The 27300-nt window shown below is 43.3% G+C and overlaps 1 protein-coding gene across 2 annotated transcripts in view; it reads right to left on the bottom strand.

Annotated features, from left to right (window-relative positions):
* Positions 1 to 681: 681 nt before the first annotated feature.
* Tmem245 (transmembrane protein 245) overlaps positions 682 to 27300 on the bottom strand; it is a 75162-nt gene continuing 48543 nt past the window's right edge. For both annotated transcript variants that reach the window (XM_050164913.1, XM_050164923.1), the window contains 6 exons: positions 25857 to 25979; positions 25575 to 25720; positions 16015 to 16115; positions 13951 to 14125; positions 10531 to 10725; positions 682 to 5393 (listed from right to left, as the gene is read on the bottom strand). In XM_050164913.1, the coding sequence (XP_050020870.1) occupies positions 5348 to 5393; positions 10531 to 10725; positions 13951 to 14125; positions 16015 to 16115; positions 25575 to 25720; positions 25857 to 25979 (786 nt within the window). In that variant the 3' untranslated portion in view covers positions 682 to 5347. The remainder of the gene's footprint in view (positions 5394 to 10530; positions 10726 to 13950; positions 14126 to 16014; positions 16116 to 25574; positions 25721 to 25856; positions 25980 to 27300) is intronic.

Here is a 27300-nt window from a genome sequence, read left to right as displayed (position 1 = left end):
CTGAGACTGGCTTTCTCCATCCATCAAGTTAGACTGATGGGCTCAACTTCCAGTGTTGAAAGCAAAGTTGCAGGGCTCAGCTTTATCTGCCAAAGCAGCGTGAGCATCTGGTAATGGAGATAGCAAAACTTAAAAAGAAGAGCTCCTGCTGGGTGGTGGTGGCTGCAGTGCGCCTTTAATCCCAGCACTTGGGAGGTAGGGGCAGGAGGATCTCTGTGAGTTCAAGACCAGCCAGGTCTACAAAGAAAGTTCCAGGACAGCCAGGACCGTTACACAGAGAAATCCTGGGGCGCGGGGAGGAGTTTAAAAAAGAAGCGCTTCTAAATTCAACTCATCTTCCAATTCTGCCAAATATGGGTGTTAGGAATCCAACTTGGGTCCTCTGGAAGAGCCAACTCTCCAGGCGCCTTTAACTTCAACCACCATCCTCCCACTTTTTACAAGTCTGCCTCTCTCCAGTGCACTGAGGACTTTTGCCTCAGCTATGGACCCTTTTGGCCACTTTAAGGTGCAAACGTACGCTCCCCAGACAGTTTCCCTCATGTAAGATGACCAATTGCACAAAAATACCGGCGCCAGTATGAATCCTGGTGCCAAAGGTAGGATACACAGGGAAAGTCTGGAAAAAGATCAAATTTCTAAAAACAAAAAAACAAAAAAAAGGAGGCTGTTTATCACCTGTTTCATCCAACATTTGTGACTTTATTTCAAAATATAAATATTTTACATTTTACAAAGATGTTACATCAGTAACTTGTGAAAGCAAATTAAAGCTAAGAAACAGCATTTGTGTAATAAAGGATATTTACTGCTGCATTTGAATGCTATTTTTCCTGTCAAACCATTTCTCTCCTTCACCTGAGAATGCAGCGGCGATACATTGTCAGAGTTAAATAATTACAAGGATATGTTTAATCTTAGTTTCACAATCAAACAGTATTTGAAGTACAATCCAGGTACCTGAACAAGTAACACTGTAAGGACAAAGAAGGGTTTTCTCTAGGACAGCTACAGCAAGAGTTACTTCTGGGCCACTCCAATAACCAAAGCATTTATATTTCACAATAAGCCAAACCACGGTTGGGTCTGTTTCCATACCTTCATTGTATAAATAAAGCTAGAAGGAAAGACCAGTAGAAAGAACTTTGGACTTGGAGTCAGAGACTCTATAACCAAATCCTGACTCCATCCTTTTGTGATCTAAACTTAGGAGAGAGGAAGGGGGAAGAGAAGGGGTCAACAACAAACTTCTCTAGAGTTTCCAGTGCCTCATCTGTACAATGACTGTAATACTGTCTGCCTCACAGGGCTGAACCTAAAGGTGCTGGAAAATTATAAAGTGCCATACAAAAGCATTGCTAAGATGCAGCAACAGCATCATCAGTGTATCTGCACACTGAATGAGTCTTGAAGAACTTGGATACTGATTTTGTGTGCCACAGGTGGGAAAGAACATCCTCCCTGCTAGTACAGCTCTGGGCAGCAGACGGCTAGGACTTGTGGCCTTCCCCTAGTACTGCGGTAACATAGGCACTGCCAGTATTCTCACTAGCAGCTGTCTTTTACAAGACCTGTAAACTTGATCAAAGGAACCCTGGTCTTTTGAGATGCTCAGAGGAAGGTGGAGGACAGGGACATGACATACAGTGACACAGTCTGTCCCTCCTGAGTTCACAGTGTGTCATGGCATAACAGAAACTCAGACATCCCAGGGAAAGGAAATAACTTAGCATTCCTGAATTTTAATTGACCGTGGAATCTCCCCTCTCTCAGCAGTTTTTCTCTTACTATTCATTCTGTAAACAACTGCTATATAGAACTTCTTTTTTGACAAAAGTGGTTGAGGAAAAGGGAAGAGAAGCAGAAGGTGAGCTGAGAGCAAGGGTATCTGCATTCCACTCTGAATTCTGCTGCTAACAGGCTCTGTGCCATAACCTACCCACAAACCTATTTCCTTCTCTAAAACGACCTCATCCTCTCATTACAACAGCCCATTCAAGCACCACACTTCTGCAACTGCTAAGAAGGATCCTCATCTACAATTCTGTTATGTGTTTTTAAGTTGTCAAGAAAGCTGCTTAGTGGCTTCAGATAGGTGTTTTTCCCAAACCTTCGTGAGTTAATGAAATGAACACATTTAGTGGCAAAAATAGCAGACAAGAAACTGATAAAAAAAAATAAATAAATAGAAAATAAATAGTAGTTGTTCTCTGCAGGAACTAGAATTTGGAAGTTTGTTGCCGTGAGCAATTTTCACTGTGAAGAGGGCACTCAAAGTCATACTGTGATACACTTGGAAAGGCTGTGAGAGACCCTCAGAACATTCTGGAAGGTCAGGACCAGAATATGGAAAGTCGTGAATGTATTCCTCACAAACTAGGTTAAGACCTCTAGATAGTCACCTACATGACTGTATTTTAGCCCAAGCCTGATTAGCCTTGTGTTCCCAGCATTTCTTGTCACACTTCTGAAACAGGCATCTAGCCAAAGTGGGAAGTAGAGGAATGCAGAAGTCCTGAAAAAGCTCGGTGAGTAGCCAAGGTTAGCCAGAGGAGCAGCTCTACAAGTCCTTTCCCGCCTGTACACTGGTCCAAGCAGCTGCCATCCCCAGAGCCAGAGTCTGGACACAGGGTCTCCACACAGCACCTTTCCACAGTCAAGAGCCAACCCAGACTCATCTCAGAGCCCAAAGGTCAGCAGTCAGCTCTTGGGGAAGACGGGCTAGAGACTCACAGTTTTACTATCTAACACTGGCAGCTGAAGAAGCCCATAGGTCACATCTGAAAATAAGACTGTGGGATCCAGGCAGGAGGTCTATCACATGCGACTTATGCTTCCAGCCCTGCACCTGCTGTCTCACAATCAGAAGCAGATGGGTGCACACAGCTTCCTAGCTCCTTGTGTACCCATTCAGTTTAAAACTGCCAGAGAATGGGAACTGGAAACTAACCCTTACTGTATCTGTGGAATCCAAGATGCTATGTCAGAGTTCTGTCCTCAGTTTCACGGAAGCTACTTCTGCTTCATGGATGCATTCTACAAGCACTCACACAAATAAACACACTGCATTCTATACACAAACAGACAGATACACACCCCAAACACACACACAAAAATGCCTGGCACAGATACCCTCTCTGTTCCTAGGGGAACTTCTTCCCAGATCAAATTCCCATGCAAACTCTTCAGGGAAGGTTAGAGACTTAAGCTAAAAACTCCCACCTTGTCGTGCCACCTGCTCTCTATCTATCCTAGAAAAATTCTGTAAAACCTCTTCCCTGTGTGTGACACGTGCCAGGGTGCTTTTCTAGTTCCAACCTCCTGAATTCACTGTAGCGATGGAGAGTTTGAGTGTCTTGATTGGGACGGTGTGCTGCTACGGGGACCTCTACCCCTAAAATTCCAGTGCGGTCTTAGGCTGCTGCTACTAATCTAGGAAGCTCAGAACTTCCCTCAAACAACTTCACTCTCAGATTGAGAATTACCCTACCAACAGCTATAAATTAGCTCAAACCTAGGTTTTTGTAATTTTGCTCTTACATGGCTTAAAAGCATATTGGAGCAACATAATTTGTATATGCACACAAACAACTGTGTTTATTGCCTTCTATGAATATGTGCTAATTATAGCTATAAACTTAACAGGTTATATTAAACAAACAGAAACTTGGTTTCTCTCTTCAGCCATTTTAATACAAGAATTTCAGATTTAGAATGATGCATGATCTGTCTGGCATTGAAGGTGAGGACGGCTGTTTTCAGGACCTATCTCCCAGAACACCCTGTACAGTCCCTGGCACAGTGCCTGGACTTTACTAACACTCAAGAAACGTGTTAATGAGCAAATGACCAACTGATTAAAGAACAATAAGTGATTTAGTGGCCAAATCTAACAGGTAATGGAATAATAGGTCATAAATATTGAAGGATTCATGATACAACCAGGAGACCTGCATGTGCTATGCTATCCATACATTCCTCCAAGTCAGGACACTGTAGTATGTGGGGTGTATTACTTGCGACATAAATAAATTTATAAACTTAGATGTTTTAGAAAAAATAATTTTAGTCTTAAATGCTTTCAAGAAAAATCTTCAGCACAAATCCCTTCTGCTCCCTATTCTCTTGGGGCACGGGCAGGGCTGGTGACTTAAGAGCTAGGAAGGAAAAAAAAAAAAAAAGAGCTAGGAAGGGCACCGCACGAGGAGCTGGCTCCCCTGGCCATGTCATGAAACAGGACAAGCTTTCTTTCACTTGTAAGGAACGAAGGGCAACACCTGGCACAGGACTGGGAAACTGCTAAAGTCCTAAGAATGCTTTGCGACAGAGTTTGCAGATGTGAAGCCGGGAGATGGGAGACCAAGTCTTATAACACTGGGTGGCTCTGTACTGGCCACTGTCCAGTGTGACACTGTTGAATGCAAAGCTGAGGGAGCTGATGAAATGCATGTGAAGTTATATGCACAAGGGCTGCAAAAGGAAAGCACTATGCTGGTTATGTCATATCTGAGATAGGTAGAAAGTTACAGTCCAACTCAGCAAGCATTCATCTAGAGTCACGTGTGCAAGGCACTTTGCTAAGTGACAGTCTGCTGCTAAGTAACTTACTGATAGAGTCCCAGGTCAAGAACTGAGGGCATACACAACAAACCAGAGGACCACTCCACCTGAGCATCTTTCCTTGTGAAACAGTTAGACAGCTCCAGATCCAACGTGGTCGGGAACGTTGTAGAGATTTGGCAATACTGAAAGGAGGGTAAAGGGGAGGAAGGGAGAAGAGCCCCACTCTTACTGCTTCTCTTCTGGTCACAGCACACATACCCCACCCAGGTTTACCCCGAAGACTCCTTTCTTCTCTGAGGAGGGGATGATGTTATTCTAAAAGGGTATCAGATGCATGTTCCCTGCTTACTAAGCCATACAAGAAAGTGAAAGCCTCGTCACTGAAAAGGGGCTAAGCGTTCCTAACACAGGAGGAAAATTACAGTGAATATACCTTTAACAGCAGGTATTTCAGAATCCTTAGGGAGACTTTATAAATACGCATTGCAGTAGACAATCGAAAGGGCAGTTTCAAGCCTCGGTACCAGTGCATGAACTGAAACTTTTCAAGTCATCTTAGCATGAGCTGTGAGCGAACAGAGCTTTCAACTCAAGCTGTGTTTAAAATGCAAAGCAGCCTAGAGCAATTCCACTCTCACTTGGTGTTCTGCGTGTAAGGCTGGGAGGCGTCTGCTTCTTTTCTGGGTGCCCCTGCCTGGCAGACACGGCTGACAGAAGAGGCCACACCTGGGAGCAGTCACCCTCAGGCTGAACTCCCCAGATAAGTCACTGCAGCAAAGCTGTGTCACTCTCCTGAAGATTTCAGATCTTCAGAGATGTCACGGAAAGTCCTAAAAAAGAAGACAGAAGGGTCAGTTTTGGTTTGGAAAGGCGCAGGGACAGTAAAACCACGAAGAGAAAAATTAGAAGCAAGGAGGGAGGGCAAGCCCGGAACCAGCCACCATACAGCATTGTGTTATTTCATAACCTCTTAGAGGGCAGAACAGAGTCCAGTCACTGATTTTAGTGTTTTCACAAGACTGTTTCAAAATCTACTAGTGAGCCCGTATTCTTTACAAACAAAAGCCCAGTTTAGGGCTGAGTCCATTATCTTTTATCCAAAAGACTTCCCTAGACTTATGGAACCACATATGGCTATGTGACTGAATTTTGGCTAACAGGATGGTCGGAGAAGTGTTATGCAACTTTGGGCAGTGGTTTGGCTCTTAGAGCTTCTAACTAGCTGGAAAATACACATGATGATATTAGAGAGATTAAGTTGCAGCCTGGATTAACTGCTGAGTGACTAGCCTCCTGTTAGGAAGTAGGATCCCTGGAGCAGCACAGAACCCAATCCCTGCGGGCGGAGCTCCAGGCAGATGTGGGACGGCATTTTACCACCTTCTACTATTGCTGTCCTCCATCAGACAAGCTAAGTGAGCACTGCCAGTGTCAGCTGGTATCTGGACTGGGCAAAAAGGTGTGCTGAACAAAGGTTTCTACTTTAGGACAGTGGTGGCTAAACAGTCCTTGATATGGCCTGAGTCACAATGTCACCACGCAAAGCTGAGTGCTTACAGACAGTCAAATGGGCAGGTCAGAGCTTATCAAGGGACACGAGCTCCAGTATCCACCTTAGAAAGCCACAATCAAGGCTGCCACAGCCTTCTGATGGAAAGAGGCTGGGCTTGGGCATTTGTTTAACACATTAGACCTGCAATGAATGCCCCTCTGGACTTCTTTTAAACAAGAAAAAAAAAAACCTTCCAACTTCTTTACATTGTTTTGAGATCAGCTGGTGATGGGTGAGAGGGTTTTATTATTGGCATTGTTCCTACTGAGGCAAACTTGCCTGAAGTGAGATATATATGGACAGTTTGTTAGCGGTCATCTAGAGAAACCATACTTCTCCTTAACAGAACCACCAGGGAGGAAGACAAAAGACATCAGACCCTAAAACACTGGCGTTTTTCAAACTAAAACAAGTTTGAGAGCTTTGAGTGCATGTATGTAGATGCCTCATGTACATGTCTGGTGTTCAGAAGAGAGCATCCAATTCCCTAGAACTAGGGTTCCAGATGGCTGTGGGTACCATACGGACCTAAAAAGAAGGTCCTCTACAAGAGCAATAAGCAGTCCTAAACTACTATGTCATCTCTCCAGGCCCTCAAGAGCAATTTCCAACTTACATTTAGCCTCTGACCATATAAACAGAACATGTTATAGCACTGTTCCTTTCTAGATCACCATCCTCAAAGTCAAGTAAAGTTAACTTTGTTTTTATAGCAAATCAGCCATCAGCTATCACGAAGCGCTCAACATTTTCATTAGAAACAGAACTAAAAGACAACACAGGCTTAAGTGTGCTGAGTCCAGGCAGCAGTGTGAACCACACACAGCACAAGATTTTTTCCTTAACAGCCTAAAAAGCAAATCTAACTTCAAAAACAGTTCCACAGTCCTGCAACCTCCTCCTTAACTCCTTTAGCTTTAAGCATTTTCAGTCCACGCAGACATACAGGAGTTGGAAGAGTAGGAATAAACTGAAGCCTAACCTTCTAGTACAAAGCACAAAGTCCTTCAAGGTCAAGAGGAACACAGGTAATGTTGCAGAAGAGACACTGCACACACAGATGCTCAGCTGTCTGGAGGCTCTCTCAAAAACGGTGAGTGACCTAAGCCTCCCGCCCTCAGAACACGAGAACTATAGAGCCCAAGGCTTTGAAAGTTTTCATGTTGTATGACTAAATCCACCACGAATACAAAAACACAGTGACAGACTGAACACTGCAACAAAAGTCTCCTTAAATACTTCTGTTATCATCTTTTAAAAGGGTCAAACAACAAAGATTTACATCCATCTATGTACTGACATTTAGCAGCAGTGACACTGTCCATATTTCTGAGCACTTTATTTGGCAGATCCCCAGGCTCTATCCACTAGAGTCCTAACAATGCATGTGTGCATGGGGTGGGGGGTGCACTCCCCTCCATTGCCAGAACCATTGCTGCACACAGCGATTTATGTAACTACTTCTTAGAGTGTTGTCCAAGTTCGTGTTTTGAAATTTGAAGATAAACGAAGTCAGCTAAAAGCTTTCTCCAACAAATAGGGACTCAGGTAGTAATTTTGAAAAACGCAGAAAAATGTTTTTACAACTAATAATCTATAAGCATTTCTAAAATTCTAGATTAATTTATCCTTTGACATCTTTAAAAGTTTTAAAGAAATCTGTAAGTTAGAATGAAACATAACTGATCATTTCTCTCATTTATGAATGAAAAGTCTGCCTGAAGGACAAAGATGTACCAAGATTAACACTGTGGCTGACTGTGGTTAGCCTGGTGATTTACTATTCAATGCTGCCTCCTGGCCAAGAAAAGGAGGCGCTTCGCATGGTTCCTCTGTTCTGGGACACAGAGCATTTAGGGCAAACAAAGACAAAGACATTAGCTGAAACAGGTCAGCTTGCATGCTTGGAACTATGTGACCAAAGGGCAACTTAACGTCTCTAAACTTCATCTAAGCACCATGGGAAGCACTGATGGGTTCCGAACAGAACATCTGCAGAGCCAGGCCTGGTGTATGCCTTTAATCCCAGAACTCAGGAGGTAGACAGGTGGATCTCAGTGAGTTCCAGCCAACTGGGGCTACATAGAGAGACCTTGCCTCAAAAAAAACATACAAAGTTTTTTATCATGGGATTCAGCACACAGTAAGTTTCAATAAATGTTACAAGTGTCATGTGTGTTACTACTTAAACAGCCATTTAAAACTGCACACTACAGGAGCAGTGCATCCAACACTGAATGCCAGAACAAGCACCCATTAACATCAGGGAGTTGGTGGGGAGAATCCAACAGGCAACCACTGGGACTCGGCCATTCCTGAAAAGCAGAAATTCCAGGCCAGTAGTAGAAGGAGTCTAAAACAACCTGAATTCACCCAGCAAAATCGCCTATAAGGCTCAGATGTAGGTAACATAAGCTAACTATGAGAGGAGGGTGGAAGCTAAGCAATGGATCGCTGCTCATCTGCTAGGAAAGTCCAAGACAGCACCTTGCCCTCCATCGCCCCCATCATCTGCCACACCAAACAGCTGTCCCTTCTTCCCCACTCCTTGGCAAAAATTAATTTCTTCTCTCTGGAGACAGGAAAGTTTTTGGACTAGGAACAACAGGCAGAGATGCAAGTGAGCTACGTACTAGCAAAGGGTACCAAGCCTACAGCAGATCTCTGCACCAGCAGTGCATCGGCCCTTCCCTGCTCCTAGCAGCAGCTGGGCTTGCTACCTCCAACCAGAGCTGATGATCTGTGAGGACTCAATCACCCCACAAAAGGGACAAAAAATCACAGCCATTGAGGGCTGCACAGGCAATGGACTTGTCACGTAAGTCATGCCCTTAATACCTCAGCGACAGCTTCAATGTCTCACTTTTAACATGAGCCAAAACCCAAACACCTTCATTACCTGACAAAGTCAAAGCTCTGTTTTTCACAGTAAGCACCATCCACAAGCAGGAAGGAAACAACGGTGGTTATCTATGGACCCCTGCATCGTCTTTCCCAGCTCTCCCCACTTGATGATACAACATCCGACTTCCAGGAGAAGAGAAACAGGACTCTTGTCTCTACCTTGGTTTCTTCTGTTTCATCTTAAAATAAGTCTTGCTAGATGGGCGGTGGTGGTGCACGCCTTTAATCCCAGCACTCGGGAGGCAGAGGCAGGTGGATCTCTGTGAGTTCGAGGCCAGCCTGTTCTACAAGAGCTAGTTCCAGGAAAGGAACCAAAAGCTATGGAGAAACCCTGTCTCAAAAATTCAAAATAAACAAACAAACAAACAAACAAAATAACTCTTGCTTTATAGATTAAAAATAATTAGAAGCCCCCCCCCCAAATTAACAGCAAAACATTAACAAAATCTGTGATTGTCCCTCTGGTGCTCTGAAGAAGCTACCCTTCTCCTCACTAGGCAGACACCCGCTATTAAATGAGAAAGCAAAGTGATGCGGTAGTACTTCAGTGGGGCTGGGAGCCATGGCGCGACTGCCGCTAGGAAAGCAAGGAGAGGGGAAGGGAGGGGAGCGGAAGACAGGACCACACTTTAAAGGGATTTTACACAGTAATATAAAAGTGTAAGTGGACCGTCAGAACCGACTTGTCAGTTGGAGTACTCAAATACACTAGAATATACAACAACACAGAAAGCGGTGCTTTCCCACTGAAGACAAGCTGGAAAACATAATGAAATGTCTAGAAGTTTAAAATGTTTTATTCTCAAACTGTTGCTAGGCTGTACAGGCACAAACTTTACAGAGAAAGTAAATTTTGTAATCACTGTTTGATTCTAGAACAGTGTTACTATGCAGCCTGAGCTGCTGTCAGCACTGGAACTGATAATCCGCCCGCCTCTGCCTCCCAAACACTGAGGTCACAGGCATGAGCCAACACACCTGGCTTACGTTCCAAGTTTTCAACACTAAACCTGATACACAGTAGACATTTCACTTCTAGGTATACAAGCAAGTGAAATATAATTCACAACCACCAGGATATACACGCCAGATAACTAACAGAATCCTGTCTTTTAACAGCCATAAAATGACAGCTTTCTAATGCCTTTCAATACCACACTGAAAAACGAGACTGCTATATTCATACACCAGAATGCCAGAAAACAATGAAAAAGAATGAGTGAAAGAAAATACAATGATTGGTGAGTAATACAGGTAGAAACACTGACCAAACAAGGCCCGCCTCAAGAGCAGTACACAGTACACTTCACACAGTGTAGTGACTACAGTCAGACTATCAATAAGCTGAGTATTTGATGTCGAGAATGCACTGGAAAACGTGAGGACTGATGGACTATGTTGCATAGCTAACGAGTACTCTGATGACTCTAGATGCAGGTCATCTCTGAAAACAGAGACAGGGCAGTCTATGTCTTTGTCTACCGTGGTTGCCACCATGCTGCTGAACTCACCTCTGAGTCTGAGCAGGCCAAGGTGTCTGATTTGGTGTGGGCACTGAATTCGTAGGACTCACTAGCATGGCACTGTAGATATTGGAAGCAACCACAAGTATGCAGAGAAGTATGGGCCCAATGATGGCTCCTTCCAGGCCCAGGTAGTACGCTCCGCCAGCCACCGCTAAGCCAGTCAGGTAAGGATGGCCTCCTCTGGAACAAAGAACACACCAGCTCATGCAACTTCTAATGCGCGCCAGCTGTGGAGTAAATCCCAAGGACTCTCCAATACAACGTTAGTTCCCTGCTATTCCAGCTGTGGAGTAAATCCCAAGGACTCTCCAACACAACGTTAGTTCCCTGCTATTCTAGCTGTGGAGTAAATCCTAAGGACTCTCCAATACAACGTTAGTTTCCTGCTATTTCAGGCTTTATTGCACTACTAGCTTTCTTCAGATTACGTCAATGCAGAATCAAGAACAGTGTAATAATATTGAGAAACAAGGATTTTCTTCGTATGTAGCAATGAGTGACATCTGCCTTTTCTTACAGGACTCGCTGTCATCGGGTAGTCTGTACTTTCCACATGGCTCCCTGAAGATTTCTGCTGGCTGAAGACTGGTGACCTAAGATGCCCACTAGGTTACTTCCTTTAAGTACAACAGTGAGCATAATTCAGCATGCATTCAACTAACTATGGCGTCTTTAATAATACATAATTATAGCTGTAAAAATAGTAACATCAATATGCCTATTCTCAGTTTAGACCTTTGGCAACCTTCTAAAACACGGTTACCACAGGTGTAATAAAGGGCCACACAAGGAAGGCATCTGTCAACAAAGCCCAAGATTTTATTTCCCAGGAGTCATAACTGTCTGAAGCTTATCACGGCATCGCTGGCACAGTGGGATGGAGTGAGCCAGATACAGCAGCACAGCATAGATAAGCCCTGACCACTGACGCAAGAGGGATGAAGAACTGGTCACGGTCTGTTTGTTTCGAGTTTTTAAATAACACAAATGAGTGGAACATTTTAATGAGGGTAAATAATTAAATACTTAGGAAGGATGTTTGATAATATATTACAGTTTACAAACACATACTGTGGTCAGCCAGCCTTCAGGAAACAAAAGCATGATGTTCATAATTTAGCTCTCTTCCTTCTTTCAAAAAGAGATTCATAGCAGTGGCCCACAAAGGTCAAGTAGACTTCCCCTAACCAATATGTTTGAAGAAAATTGTTATCGGACATTCTTAAGGCTTAGAGTGGGGGAAGGAGGATTTTTAAATAAAAGCTTAATTAAAAATATAATTTAGGGCTGGAGAGATGGCTCAGCAGTTAAGAGCACTGATTGCTCTCCCAGAGGTCCCAGATTCAATTCCCAACACCCACATGACAGTTCACAACTATCTGTAACTCCAAGATTTGACACCCTCACAAATATATACATATAGGCAAAACACCAATGCACAAAAATAACAAATAAATTACTAAATACATATGTAATTTACACTAAACTTTTCATTTCCTAATAATACTGATCAAATATTTATGAGAAAATCACATACAAATCTTAAATTATAACTATAACCCTTAATATAAAAAATTTACAGCAAAGTTTAAATACATAGAGCATAAGTACAAATCATATATTGTTTAGACCTCAGTTTTGAAACCACAGTATTGGTTCTATGGTTGGCTGTTTTGAGGCAGGGTGTCATCCTGTTGCCCTAACTCACCTGCAGCTTGCAATGTAAAACAAATGGCTTTGAACTTTTGGTTACTTTCCTGCCTATGCCTCTCAAGTGCTGGGATTACAACTGGGCACCACTAAGCCAGGCTTTGTTTCTGTTGGGTTTGTTTTTGGTTTTTGTTTCAGAATTTTTACATTCGTGTGTGTGTGTGTGTGTGTGTGTGTGTGTGTGTGTGTGTGGTGCGACTGCATGTGAGAAGAGGAACTTGGATTCCCTAGAACTGCAGATACAACAGTTGTGAGCTGCCCAGTGTAGGTGCTGGGAACCAAAGTCCAGTCCCTTGAAAGAAGACTACACAGTCTTATGCATGGAGACAATTCTACAGCTCCAGGCTGTTTTTGATGCTGAGACAGGATCTTGGTATGTAGCTCAAGTGGGCTTACAACTGGCAATCATCTTGATTCTGATTCCTGAACACTAGGATCACAGACCCCAGCTGATACTTTTACTTTTCCCTCTCAAGCTGGAGGCATATAAATTCCCCATGGGAAGGATTGGGAGTTTCCTGTTTCGTTTCACTCTGGTTCAATGGGGCTTCTACACCGCTCTACATTAATTTCCAACTTTAATTTATTTGAGAAGAAATAAATCACCATACAACTTAATTTCAGAAAACTTAAAATAACTGAAAACAGCTGTTTCTAGAAGCTGAGGCCCTGTCCAGTTGGCTTTTAGGTTTTGTTCTTGAGACAGAGTGTCACTATGGAGCCCTGGATGACCTCAAACTGGCTAGATAACCCAGGCTGACTCTGAACTCACAGGAATCATCCACCAGCCTCTGCATCTTTAAGAGCTGGTACTAAAGGTGTGCATCACCATGCCTCCTCCCCATCCCCCATTCCACATGCACTCAATCTCACTGGATCTTTTGTTTACTGACAGTATACCAAATGAGGCCAGATGTGAGTCCGAGCTGGAACTACAGAACTTAGAAAGTTAAGACAGGAGGATTGTGAATTGGGAGATCTATCTGAGCTATACAGTGAGCTCCTTTCTCCAAACAATAATCATTATAAAAATGAAGATAATAAATATATTAGCTGTTTTGGGTGGGTTTCACAGGCCATATTCTGAAATTTAAGTCAGAATGATGAAAATCCACTTGGCTGGGACCGAGACAATAATGAACAATGTGAAATCTGGACACATGTCTACGTGACAACCTGATTGAGGATGGAATGCAATCTCTATACAGAGACCAAAACACAGGATAGATCTTTATGGTATCAGCAAAGTTTGATGCGTTTGAAGCTGAAGCCGTGTCCATACAGACATAGCATCTCAAGAGAGCACAGGCATTAGAACACGCTGTAACTCACGTTAGGTTGGAATTTGCAGATGCACAACTGCATAATCATTTTCTACAAAGGCAAAGCAGCACCAAAATATATACTAACTCTTTGCTGTATTTGAAATATTTTAGGTATCTCTGGTAATATTTCCCTCATAGGCCAAATGCCACAAAAATCAAACCATATGCATAATTTTGTCTTAACTTGTGGCTTTATAAATACTTATATAACAATCATACCCCTATCATAGCAGTATTATACTACATACAAATTTCACTGTCAGAGAAATCACAAAAGGCTACCCAAATGAAAAATTCTTCCACTAGTCCTTCCCCATCTCTTCCCAAAACTAAACACTCTATGACTTAGCAAGAACTTGAGAATGCTTACCCTGATATGTCAGAGTAGATCGCAGTGTCTACGAAGTATGTCGGCAAGAGATGGAAGACCAGGAGCAAGATGGCCTTACACCCTAGCCCTTGTGTCAGCCACAAGTCTAGGACAGCAGGTACTGCGGCCCAGTATGTCCCCAGGAATGGCACTGCTCCAAGGATTGCTGCCAAAGCTAATACAAGAGTAAAAGAAAAGCAAAGTCACTGGCAAAACAGCAACAAAGCAGCAGAACCCAGGCACTGGCTCTCCCTCCCTAAAAACAGCCTATTGTAGCTGGAGGTCCAAGTTTGGTTCTCAGAACCCACAGGGCAATCAAAGTCACTGCTAACTCCTGTTCCAGATATGACATGCTTTGGTCTCTGCAGGCACTGCACACATGTGGTGGAAATACATCCACACACATAAAATAAAAATAATCATCTCTTAAAAAGCCACCCAAAGAGCCAGACATTGGTGGCTCACGCCTTTGATCCCAGCATACAGAAGGCAGAGGCAGGCAGATCTTTGTGAGTCTGAGGCCAGCCTGGTCTAGAGAGTGAATTTCAGGACAGCCAGGGTACACAGAGAAATCCTGTTATGGAAAAAAAAAATCCACCCAAACAAGTAAGAGAATAAAAGATTCAGTTTTAGAGGGCTGGTAGAGCTGGTTTAACTGATCTTTCTAGTTAAATAACAGTTCACTATGGGAGGGGGGGGGCATCAAGACAGTTTCTCTGTGTGGCCCTGGCTGTCCTGGAACTCGTTGTAGATCAGGTTGTCCTTGAACTCAGAGATCTACCTGCCTCTGCCTCCTCAGTGCTGGGATTAAAGGCATACACCACCACTGCCCAGCTAACAACTCATTTTAAAAGTTATCAATTTTTCTAATGTTCTTTTTTTTTCTAAATATTTTAATTTTTTTCTGTGTAATGTTGTGTCTGTGTGTGGGCATCAGATCCCCTGAAACTGAACTTACAGACAGCTGTGAACTGCTACATGGGTGCTGGGAATTGAACCCAGGTCCTCTGGAAGAGCAGCCAGTGCTCTTAAGCTCAGAGCCATCTCTCTAGCCCCTAGTTTATGCTATTCTTAAATGTTAAATCTTACTGTCCTATCGCTAAAATCCAGTCCTATAAATATACTCGTAGAACATTCACCAAAATGTCCTGACACTCAAGTCAATCTAAATCTGGTTGAATTCTTATTCTTTAATTTGCCACTAAGAAAAGAAAGAAAGGAAGGAAAGAAAGAAAAAGGTAACTAATACAACAAAGCCCTGTAAGTAGAGGACTTTACTTCAAGCTCACTCCATTCCAAGTACTCTCCTCTCTTTGGCTCCCTTCAGACTAAGAGCCACGCAGATGTGGTTCTTGTTCTGATTCAACCATCAACCATTCAGGTGACCTTGAAAAACTGGTTTTCATCCATATATCACCTTTCATCAATATATTGCCTACCTCAATAGCTCCGTGTGGTCTCAGGGTGCAGAACAATCAGAGTGTGGGTTACTAGACAGTCAACTGGGAGAAAGCATGAATTGTGGGGACGTAAGGAGGGGGAAACGAACGAAAGTAAAAAAGTTACAGCAGAGGCAAATGTGGAAGGCAGGAAGAGATACTTAAAGAAACAATGACAAACACAGGAGACCAAAGTGGAAGGGGTTCTGAACCAACAAAGAAAAGAACCAGCCTGCCCTCTGCCTGTGTGGTGCTTGCAGAATGAAGGTGCTGTGCTCAGGACAGATCACAACAGACACAGCTGCTTCTATTCACCCAGACGCATTCAGCCTGCCCCTGCCCCTCATGGAGCAAAGACATGAGACAACAAACTGCTCACTGCCTGCCAATTAGTTCAATTAATTGGTTGAGTGCCAACTATGTGCCCAATGTTGTGCAAATTGCTAGGACATTTACTCATTCAACAAGCACTTGCACAAGGCTTTCTACGAAAGGGTACGGTTCCAGATGCTGGGGCTATATGCCGCCAGGCTAGGTATCTTCGCTCTGAGGAAGAGGGCAGCTCTAATGTAAAGTCAACCTTTCCTTAATGAGACAGTCAGGAAATTCTGCATATGATAGTTACCTGATGGTATGAAGACAATATTGATGCCAAATATGGTGTGTGTCAGCCAGGTGTACAATCCATAGAAGCCAGCCATTTTGAGGGAAGCATCAAATACCCCTCTAGAAGACCCAAAGAAAAAGTAAAAGGTAAATAACTCCGGCATCATATTTCGGTTTAGAAAAATCCTCACCTCTGGATCTTTGGTCACGTTATTCCAAACCTGGCAACAACTCATCTCTGAGAATACTATTTACTCAGCACAGCACTGGAAGCTGTGTATAAGCTGCTGTTCACACAGCTCCCTAATGAGAAGACATGCAAAACAACACATCCTAAAGCAACTCCTGCGGGGTGTCAAATTCAGGGCCTTGTGCATGCTACACAAGCACTCAACTGAGCTACAACCCCAGGCCCAACTTTCCAGTTCTTCTCCCTTCTTTCTTTTTAAGACAGGGTTTCTCTGTGTATTCCTCGCTGTCCTAGAATTAGTTCTGTAGACCAGGCTGGTCCGAACTCAGAGATCCGCTTGCCTCTGCTTCCTGAGTGCTGGGATTAAAGGCTGCTTAGCTAACTTTCTACTTCTTTTTTCTTTTTTGTGATTTTTCAGGGTTTTTTTGTTTGTTTGTTTCTCTGTAGCTTTAGTGCCTCTCCTGGAACTAGCTCTTGTAGACCAGACTGGCATCAAACTCACAGAGATCCACCTGTGCTGGGATTAAAGGTGTGCTACCACTACCGCCCAGCCTGATTTTCTACTTCTGAAGCAGGTTTTTCCTGGGTATAAATATCATGTGTCTAAAGACAGAATTAAGGTCTAAGAAACCCTTAGAAAGCTGCATCCATCCAGTCCACAACCAGAAAGAACAAGTGAGGCTGAGAGTATAGCTCCATAGTGGAACAATGTTCAGCACACTCCAGGTTCTGGGTTCAAGACTCATCATGGAAGGAAAAGAGGAGCAAAAGGGGAAGGAGGAGGGCAATGGGGGGAGAGCAGGGAAGGCAACAGAAGGAGGAGGGGAGGGCAAAGAGGAGTGGGGAGTAATCTAACTTATACTCTGGCATTTTTTTTCTTCTAACAATATTTTCATACATTTCAACAAAACCTACAAAGTAACTTCTGGTATCAAATAATTCATGTCATCTGGGGAGACGCATGACTATAAACTCTAACGAGGCAGGAACATTCAAGGAGTGAAAATAGGTTTATATCCTGCAGTTAAATCATTGTATAGTACATGAGGGTGCTTCATTTCCGCTTCTCCATTGGAAGAGAATAAGGCAGCTCTGTGTGGAAAAGGCAGCAGCCACAAATAACCTCAGGGACCATAAACCGCAGCGGCCAGGGCTCTGAAGGTGAAGCTGTCACTGCAAAAGAGGACGATGGCAGCACAGGTGACTGCACACAGCAGGAGCCAAGGCCAGCTCTGCAGTCGGGTGACTGTCGTCTACTTGGATGCTGAGACATGGTATCCAAGAACAGCTCCTCATCTGCAAAGTCACTGCCACCTTTACCAGTGGCATCACCCAAGAATGTGTGCTGCGATTCTCAGAACAACAACTCAGATGCAAATATATCAGAAAGAAGGAGGGGAAACACCCACAGGAAACAAAGAAACTGAAGAGTCCCAAGAAAAAAGAAGTGATAGGGAAAGAACAGTGATGTCTGATAAAAAAAAAATATTAAGGTTATAGAAATCTATTTTAAATTAACAAAAGCTAACAAACGTAAAAAACCTGTTAAGTTTTAACCAGTTATAGTGAAGCTGGAGGACTCTAGGTAAAACATTCCTCCACAACCTCTCAGCTTGGATCCAGCTCTCTAAGCACTGCAGCGAAACAACCAGCTACCCAGGAGGTGTTCTCAGGTTCCCCCAAAGATGGCTGTCGCCCAACAGGTCAGCAGGAAGCAGTCTCGAGAACTTGACACCCTCATTCCTTTAACCTGCCATTCCTAACTATTCACCTTTTTAACAAAAAAAAGGAGGAGGAGGAGAAGGAGGAGGAGGAGGAGGAGGAGGAGGAGGAATGTTAGCACCCAGGCACACTTTGGCTCTGCCCCTTGAACCTGGCACAGTGCAGTCACCCTTCTTCACATGGCAAGCAGTACCCTACTTGTATGCAGGTCCAAAGTCCCTTTAAGAGACAAACTCTGCCCACTCCAAATCTTTCTCTCTGTTTTTCTCTCTTTTCCCTTCCCTTTACCCCTTTCTCAATAAACTGTGCACTCAAGCTTTGTCTATCTGGCCTGTCTGTCTTCGCCCACCATGGGAACCACTACAGGTCCCACCTCACACCACAGTCCTCACAGCGTCAATGAAACCCTGTTAAGGAGAAAATAAAGGAAGGGAGGATGTCTGGTCTGGAAAGGGAAGTCAAAAGAACGATGGAAACATCTGGGAGGAGCTGACATAGCAGACAAGGCTTAGTAGGCACAAGGCACAGCAGTCTAATTACACGAAGGGAAAGGCACCCTCAAGAGACAAGCACGGAGAGGAAGAGAAAACAGGCTGTATCCTCAGCAGACCACAGGACAACGACCAATCAGCCAAAGAGCGGATGGAATCATTTCTGGGGCAGGAGTCAGAGAGGGGAAGAACCACATCAACTGCTAGGGTGAGGGCAGGGCCAGAGAACTTGTCCAGAATTAGTGAGTGGCGAGTGTGAGAAGTGTGGGTGTGGTCATACATTACAAGTCTTCACAGTAAAATTAAGTTGGCACCAAGGATACATAGTAAAGTAGCTCACTGAGGCCCCAACACCAGCTCACCCTGAAACAGACCACTTGTGTGACAAGCACAGGCTTCTTCCTTCCACCCTGAACTGGGGTTGTATGCAACAGTCACTACAGCAACTTTGAGCTAATCTGTAGACCCTAAGTATCTGCACTGCACACTGCTCACAGTTCCCAAGCATATCCTAGTACCACTGAGCAACAAGATAAGCTCCTGCCTGGACGGCATGGCTTGTGACCCGGCACATGTACATTAAAAAGCAGCCTCGCAGCACACTCTAAAAACGTACTCCAATCTCCCTTACACCACCCAGGAAGACCACAGCCCTGCTCCTATCTTCATCTTAAGACTTCTGGCTGCCCAAGCTAGAAAATAGGTTTTCTCTTTTTTAAATACTCAGTTCTTGATAATTTGGTATACTATCATCAATAGGAGGCAAACACAACTTTACTATTTAAACTGTAAAGATTATGTGAACAAGAGCCTGTAATACTGAGCTTATACTCATCTCCCAGATTGGGAAGCTGAGAGGTGGGGGATAGCTCAGGGGTAGACCACTCACCTAGCAAGTGAGGCCCTGGGTTCAATCCCCAGCATTTAAAAGCAGTCAGGATGCATCTACAACTAAACCACTACAGTAGCCACCAATGACCAGACAGCACAGTCAGTGCAGCCTACAGCTGCACATGGACATCTATTATACGATAAAAACCCGTTTCATAAACACGAGGGAATGAGGCTGAATAATAGAATCTGTGAAGAACATGTGTAAGGCACACGTGCGTGCGCGCATACACTCAAAATCTGACATAATTTGCTCTCCTAGTCAAAGAAAAGTTCATCAGGTACGAACTAATGAGCTGCAGACAATCGTGCACAATACAGTCAAATGTGCTAGCAGAATATACTTTCATCATTGTGAGAACAAAGTTTATAATGAAAAGCTACTTCATTCTCTCACTAGTGCCAATTAATCCACATCTTTTTTGGATAGCCAACAGTGTGCACACACCTACCTTGTTATCAAGGAAATAGTGTGCTACACATCACCCTATCATGTTCAAAATTCACCAGACTCAGACTTGGGGCATTTTTTAATCACAGTGTAACATCTGTGCTGTATGAAATTGAGGTGCCAACAGGCATTCCCTTCAAGACTGCTCACCATGACCAAAGACCTCAGGTCACGGTCACTACCCTAATGAGCATGTGCTCCCTGTTTCCTTCTGACTTGAGCCTGTTTTAGGCAGAGTTGTTTCTGCTCAACCTTCTGGAACTATTTTATCCCTGGTGATTTTTCAAGCATTATGGAAATTAGTTCTTTAATTGTGTCTCTAGGCTTTCCTAGCACTCAGCAAGTGACAAGAACCAAATACAGAATATGCTGGAAGCTCTTCTCCCCTCTTCTGACAGTTCAGTTAGCAATGGAAGAAGAAACGGACATCAGCGGTAGAGGCGTCTTTTCTAACCAGACCCCTTCCCTTACTCAGTCTTTCTGTCACTACAGACTGACAGGTGACCCCTGGCCCCACACCCGCTGACACCACAGCTCAGGTTCTGCTCTCTACCTGGTTTCTCAAAGGCAGGACATAAGTTCTAAAAGTTGTACACAGCCAGCCTTCCTTTCCTCTGCACCTTTGTTTTTCCATAACAGCCCCAAGAACGTCTGTGCCTAGTGACACTAAAGGTGTGGGTTTCGTGCCTCGTTTACACACTGACACGGCTGTGAGCCCACTCCCATTCTACCAACAGGAACTCGTCATTTTTCTAAACCCGGAAGAGACAGACAGGACAAGGTTGATCAGTCAGCCAGCTCTTGAAGAGATGAAGCCTGACAAGCTGTCAAGTGACAAAGCACAGCTCAGAAATGCCATGACTGGGCACACAGTGACACCTGCCACAGACAAGTAGGAAGTACACGGCTTAAGAAAACAAACAGAAAATGAGTTGAGTCCAAAATCAGACCCCACTGACTCTGCCTTTCTGTACATTCCTCCCACCTTTCTCTCTAAAGACCAAACAGAAGAGCACCAAACTATCCTGTCCCCAGGAAACATCCACCTAAGGGTACTCCACCTAGGCTACCACTCACCCACGGGACTCCACTCTCAATACACTACAGTGTGCCTCAAATGGACAATAAGCTAGTGAAGAGACCATGAGAGCAAGAGACGGCATGGACCATTCTGAATGAAGACAGCACCAGCTCCCCGATCGGCTATACCACCATTTCTTCCAATTCCTATACTATGAAACAAAAATTTTAGTTCTAACAAATTGAAGGTTTGATGCAATCCTGAATGTAGTCTATCAGACCCATTTGTCCAACTCAGCTGATCTCACAAAACATTTCAAGCAGAATATATACAATTATATTTAAGAGGCAATGTTATAAACTACAGGATAAACATATACTGTAGAGGTTAAGAGGGAAATCCAAAACTTCCTTCTTGTTTTATTGCAGTACCTACTTTAGGACAGAAGTCAGGAAGCAAATGCCCACTATCTCCTTGTTTGCACCTGTGCACCTGACCTCTCTTCCATTACGTCCTCTTTTCCCCTCTCCTGGTTCACCTGCCTCAGAGACCAGCTCCAGTCAATGCACAGAAACCCAGCAACAACACATTTCCAGTGGGAGAGTCAAGGTCATGGCTGTGCACGTGGCCCCAAATGCTACTGAGCAGTCCAGGGAGGCAGAGCTTACACGAGGAACAGCTGAGTCACAGACAGAAGCGGCCAACTCTGGACACCAAAGGAAGTCTCTGGTGGTCACAACAAATATTCATTCAGAACTTTTATATCATTAATACTTATTAATGTACATTCTGTATCTTTACTATGAATGATTAATGCTTAAAATTTTTAAAGGGTTTCAACTACATAATAGTAGACATCTGTACCCAAAACTTTTAAGCTCAATAAAACAAATGTAGCAAGTATCACAATGAAAAACTACATAAAAGACAAAGATTTTAGAATTATTTTCCTATGAAGTTAAATATTCAAGTAAATTACACTAACCTTTAATCTCTTAGTTGAGGCATAATTTGCTCCAGATAATTTAATTCCCCAAATATGCATAGGAAATTTTGTTTCTTTATTTCAATGCTATGGCATCTCAAACAAATAAAAATATTCCACACTTTTTTTTTTGGAGATTTTCTTTGGTCTTGCTATATAGCTCAAACTAATCTAAAATCACTATGTAGCTCAAACTGGCACAGAACTTACAACAATCCTCCTGCCTCAGCCTCCCAAATGATAGAATTGCAGGCACGTGCCACCACATCCAGCTTAAAAACACTTTTTTAAAAAAATAACTTTAGCCAGAGGTTAATGGTGCACACTTTTATCCCAGTACTCAGAGGCAGGCGGATCTCTGTGAGTTTGAGGCCAGTCTGGTCTACAGAACAAGTTCCATAGCAGTCACAGCTGCTCACAGAAACTCTTCCTCAAGTAGATAAATAAATAAATGGATGGACAAACAAGCAAACAAACAAAATAAATACATAAGTAGGCAAGTAAGTAAATAAAACTTTATATTTATTGTTGCACATTTTACTCTAAATGAGTATTATTTACAACTTTAAATCTGTAAGAATTTCATTCAGTCAATAATTCATTCAAATTTGAAACTGGAAACATCAATTTTCTTAAGGAACAACACTGACTTTTTAAAAATAACACTTTCAAGTTTTCAGAATTGGGGAAGAAGTAGAAGGTCCATTTTCTGAGTTAAATCTTTCAGAACATATATTCTCACATTTAATTAATTCATCACCAGGAGTTCCACCCTCCAGCACGAAAAAGCTGTAATCCCAGCAAGCAATAGCCACAGCCGTGTGCATGCACTCACGTGAAAATATCACACACACTAAATTGCACTAAGGCCGTGACAACATGCAACTTAGTCATGTGCAATACCCCCACCAGAGCAGGCAGAATGGGAGCACCAGGGAGAGGGTGGAGTATGCATTCGGAGACAGCATGCTGCTCAGGAGGAAAATGTGGGATCCAGGATGCATGCTACTAACTCAAACACCCTGAGATGGGATGAAAACTCAATGGCAAGGGCCCTCAATTTGGAGGGATGTGGATTTATACTTAAAATAATAAAGTTCAAAATGTCAAGGCCACAGTGAGCACAAATGAAACCACACAGCTCAGAGCACAAAGCTCCAGGGACACACTTCTGCCTGGTCATGCAATAAGCCGCTCCCAATCTCATTCCACATGTGATTCATTAAAGAATAATTTAATCAATGTTCGCTTGACCATACACTGATGAGCCATGACTTATTTATAAAATTGGTGTCACTAAACACTTACAGAATAAACTGAAAATTTTCCTATTTTTTTTCCCTATTCTTCTTTATCTTCATCCTCAAAGAATCATATTACTACTTAAACAATCCTTCAGAATGAAAATTCTTCCTCAGGCTCTTAAACAAGGATCACTGCCACCTTACCCTCCCCCCCCCACACACACACACAAGAGGGCTTGAGAGGAGCCCATGAAGAGGCTGAACTTGTTGAGTCTTTGTATAAGCTTGTAAAGAAACAGCAAAGGGCTGGAGCCTGGAAAGCCCACTCAGCCATAGCTGAGAAGTGGCTGTCTGAGATTTAAGCCCACCTATTAGCTTTCAGACCCAATAGGATCATAGAGATGATACTAAACTCCTTCCTCCCTGCATATTAAATGATGAGACCTGGCATGGTACTCATGAAAAGAGAGAGAGGATATCAAGTTCAAGTTCAAAGCCAGCCTGGGTGACAAAGCAAGATCCAGTCTCAAAAAAAAATAAAAATAAAAGAGAGAGAGAGAGAGAGAGAGAGAGAGAGAGAGAGGGAGAGTGGGGTAAGAAGAGTACAGAAGTGTCTTGTGTAAAGTTAAGCAACTCAGTGTCTGTCAGTTGCTCACTTTGAGAAAGTACCATAAGAACATTCCAGAATTGTAATCGGAGAAAGGTAAAGCTTCTGTGAGAACAAGGGTGCCAATAGAGGCTCCAGTGGGAAGCTGGAGCACTGGTCTTTAGACCAGTGGGCTTCCTGGCAATGCATGGGTCTTCCCACACACCTTGGCCTCAGTCATACGGATGGAAGGACTGGCACCAGACCAAATTTGAAAAGGCAATTTTAGTGGCTTTATGCTACTGGGAAGAGAGGAGGGTTTTTTGTTTTGTTTTGTTTTGTTTTTTTCCTTTTGGGAGAAGAGTATTTGCAAAACAAACTTTTTAAAAAGTGGATAAATAGGGACTGGAGAGATGGCTCAATGTTTAAGAGCACTGGCTGCTCTTCCAGAGGACCTGGGTTCAATTCCCAGCACCCACATGGCAGCTCACTACTGCCTGTAACTCCAGTTTTAGGGGGATCTTCACACCAATGCACATGAAATAAAGTTAAATAAATAAATAAAAAGACTTATTTTTTAAAAAGTGGATAAATAAAAGATAACCTATTGTTGCAATTTTCATCATTTTATTTATCCAGTAAGGATGCCAGAGGTCACAGAGACATGAAAGGGATGTTAAAACTATTCCACTAACAGCAATCACTTGGGAAGTTCCAGTGTTAGATAATATACTCCCAAATGGAATCTTATATGATGGTTCCTCATGAACATGCAAATACAGGTGATAATAGTACATTGGACTTCTAACGATCAAAAAAAAAAAAAAAAAGGCCAGATGACAGGCAATTCAATCCAAGAAGAAAATATTGATAAAGACCTCCCCCAGGCTTCACAAGTAGGAATGAGAAGAAAACGGCAGAATTTCTAGACATGAGCTACTTTAGGAGTGCACATGCTTTTCTAGAATGTAACTGAGGATTCTGAAGAACATAGTGGTTGTCTCCCTAGCTGTTCCATGAATACAGAGGAGCAGTAGCCAGGAGAATGCAGAAAGGACTGCCCGGTCATTTAAGTTTCTTGGATGACTAGTTTCAAACAACGGCACCTTTTGGACGTATACAGAAACAGAAATGCCAGAGGTTCCATGTGTAACTGAGTCTAAGGCCGCATAGCTAACGACCTGGTGCTGCTGAGCATTTACAGAATGAACTACATGTTTCATAATTGCTTGTCCAGTCCTTAGTAGAAAGAAGGGTCTGATGGGTGGCACAATTATTTACTTTAAACAGTTAGGTATCCACAAAAATAAGACTACAGTGTCTCTAATTAGGCAATGAGACAAGGGCAAAGAAGGAGCTAAAGAGGTCAAGGTTGCAAAAGGGCAAAGCCCTACCAGAAATAGAGGAAAAGAGAAGGACCAAGGAGCCTAAGGGGTGTTGAAGGGGAAGAATCTCAGTTAGAAACTGAACCTGCAATACACACTCTAGAAACATGCTTCATGGAAGTTTTTGTCCAGATACAGTGCAGAAACTTGGAGATGACTAAACACTGCGTTTCTAATAACCACCTTAGCCCTGCAGAGAGCACAGCTTCGAACAAAAAGAGAATCAGCAGGGTCATCTGCCCTCATAATAGATCCAAGCCAGCACTCCTGAGAACAGAAAAGGGTCCCAAGGAGGGGAAGACTGTATGGTGAAAGATGGGGGAGGGGGTTCTCCTGAGCAAGCGACAGGAAGATGGAATCCAGATGGAGAGCCTGTTTATGGAAAGCCCACCTGTACCCACAGGCAGCAGAGTGAGGGGCAAACTAGTTGGAACGTCTCCTCAAAGCACAGGCCCTGCTTCTAGTACCCTCTGAAAGTGAGAACAGGGTCCTGAAAACACCAACATCCTTCACTAGTTTAACACTGAATATTCCTATGAAATGCAAGGCAGGTAACTGGGATGTCATGGAAAGCTTATGAAAGGAGTAAGAACAGCAAAAGCCTTGTCCCTACCTGATGGCTTCTTCCACAGACTGGCCAATAATATTAGAAGAAGGGCCTGGCTGAGACAGTGGTGTCAGGCTTATCACCCACTTCACTGGCTTGTAGTACTCATCACTGGAACTTAACAGATAAAACAGTGTGGTCAGGAAAATTATCTGCAAAACAAAGGACAGTATCTCCTAAAAGATCACATTTGGGAACCTACAGAAGACACACATGCACAAATACAGAGCCCAGAAAAACGCTGTGAAGTGTAAGGAAATACAGTGTGCGCTATCTAGATGTACATACCAGGGACAGCACGAAGTTGAGAAGGGCAGTGCCACTGTAGAAGAGGATAGTCAGCAGTGTGGTAACCGTGGTGAAGAGCAGGCTCACATTCCGGCTCATAACAATCCACAGGGACTCCAAGATCTGATGGAGAGAACAGCTGCGTTAGAACTAAACCTCATGAAGGGAGTAGCTCCAGCCATCCAGTGTGCTATTGGTGCACTGTCTCCCTTATTAGTCCTAATGGAAGAGGCAGGAAACTGATACTTACCTCAAAGGTAGAGAAAAGGCACCCAGAAACATCTACGTTCAATAGTAAGGAAAATGGCTAAGTAGTTAAGTGAATCCACTCCAAATAATACTTTAAGTACTAAAGCAACTATCAGAGACATTTCATTTTATTTTTTTCTATTATGCTGGGTTTTGTCTGTTTGTTTTGGTTTGGTTTTTCAAGGCAGAATTTCTCTGTTTAACAGTCCTTGGAACTTGCTTTGCAGACCATGCTGACCTCGAACTCAGAGAGATTCACTTGCCTCTGCCTCATGAGTGCTGGATTAAAGGTGTGTACCACCATGCCCAGCTTCTCTTACTCTGTTTTTAAAACACAGAATTTTTATACATTTTACAATTTTTAACGGTAAGACACAGAACACATATGCATGTCTACAGAAGAATGAATATGTGAGCACACTCTCCATGGTTCTGTTTATTTTGGAGGGTTATAAGTGCAGGTCACTCATTAAACTAGCTGTCTATTCTCTACCCTTATCACTGCCAACTCAGATTGAACTATAAATATAATGTATTATTCCAATGACTTGAAATCGCAATGGAAATAATGAACACACAGGATCAATGGCAGAGCATTTCCTGGGACAGATGGAGATGACTCAGTTCACCAAGTCCCTACAAACTCCCGAGAACCCGTAGTCAAGAGGGTGGTGCATGGGTTAGATGTAAAATATGGCTGAAGGGTGATTGTCGCTCTCCCATCACACCTCCATGTTTCCGTTTCTTGCCCCTTCATCAACTAAAACCCCTTATAATGTCTGTTGTATTCTTCCCAAGTGGGTTCTTCCGACTGATAAAAACATGGAAACAAAATGGTCAAGAGGACATGTTCTGTTCAAGTGCTGGATGCTCAGCGCTGTGAGGGCAGCAATGCGGAGGGCTTTATCTCAACTGTACGGACATGAACTCAATCACAGAGGCTTGCTGCAGCCAGGAAGGAAACCCTGATACCTGCATTCCACTTTGGTGCCTTTTGAAGAGAGCAGCTCTGGACCTGCCACATGCTCAAGGTATGGCATGCAATCCATGGGAGGCCTGCAGTCCATGTGAGGCCTGTCCATTCCTCTCCCACCTCCATACACCATTTATAAAAGACAGTCTGTTGTTCTCAGAATGTCTTGCAAGCCTCAGCTGAGTCTTCATAAGAGAATTCAACAGACAGGCTTCATTTACA

Source organism: Alexandromys fortis, unplaced genomic scaffold (genome assembly GCF_014885135.2).
Source record: "Alexandromys fortis isolate MF-2015 unplaced genomic scaffold, M_Fortis_MF-2015_v1.1 scaffold_18, whole genome shotgun sequence".
Lineage (NCBI taxonomy): Eukaryota > Metazoa > Chordata > Mammalia > Rodentia > Cricetidae > Alexandromys > Alexandromys fortis.
The sequence above is the reverse complement of the archived record's forward strand: the minus strand, read 5'-3'. Positions and strand labels throughout refer to the sequence as shown.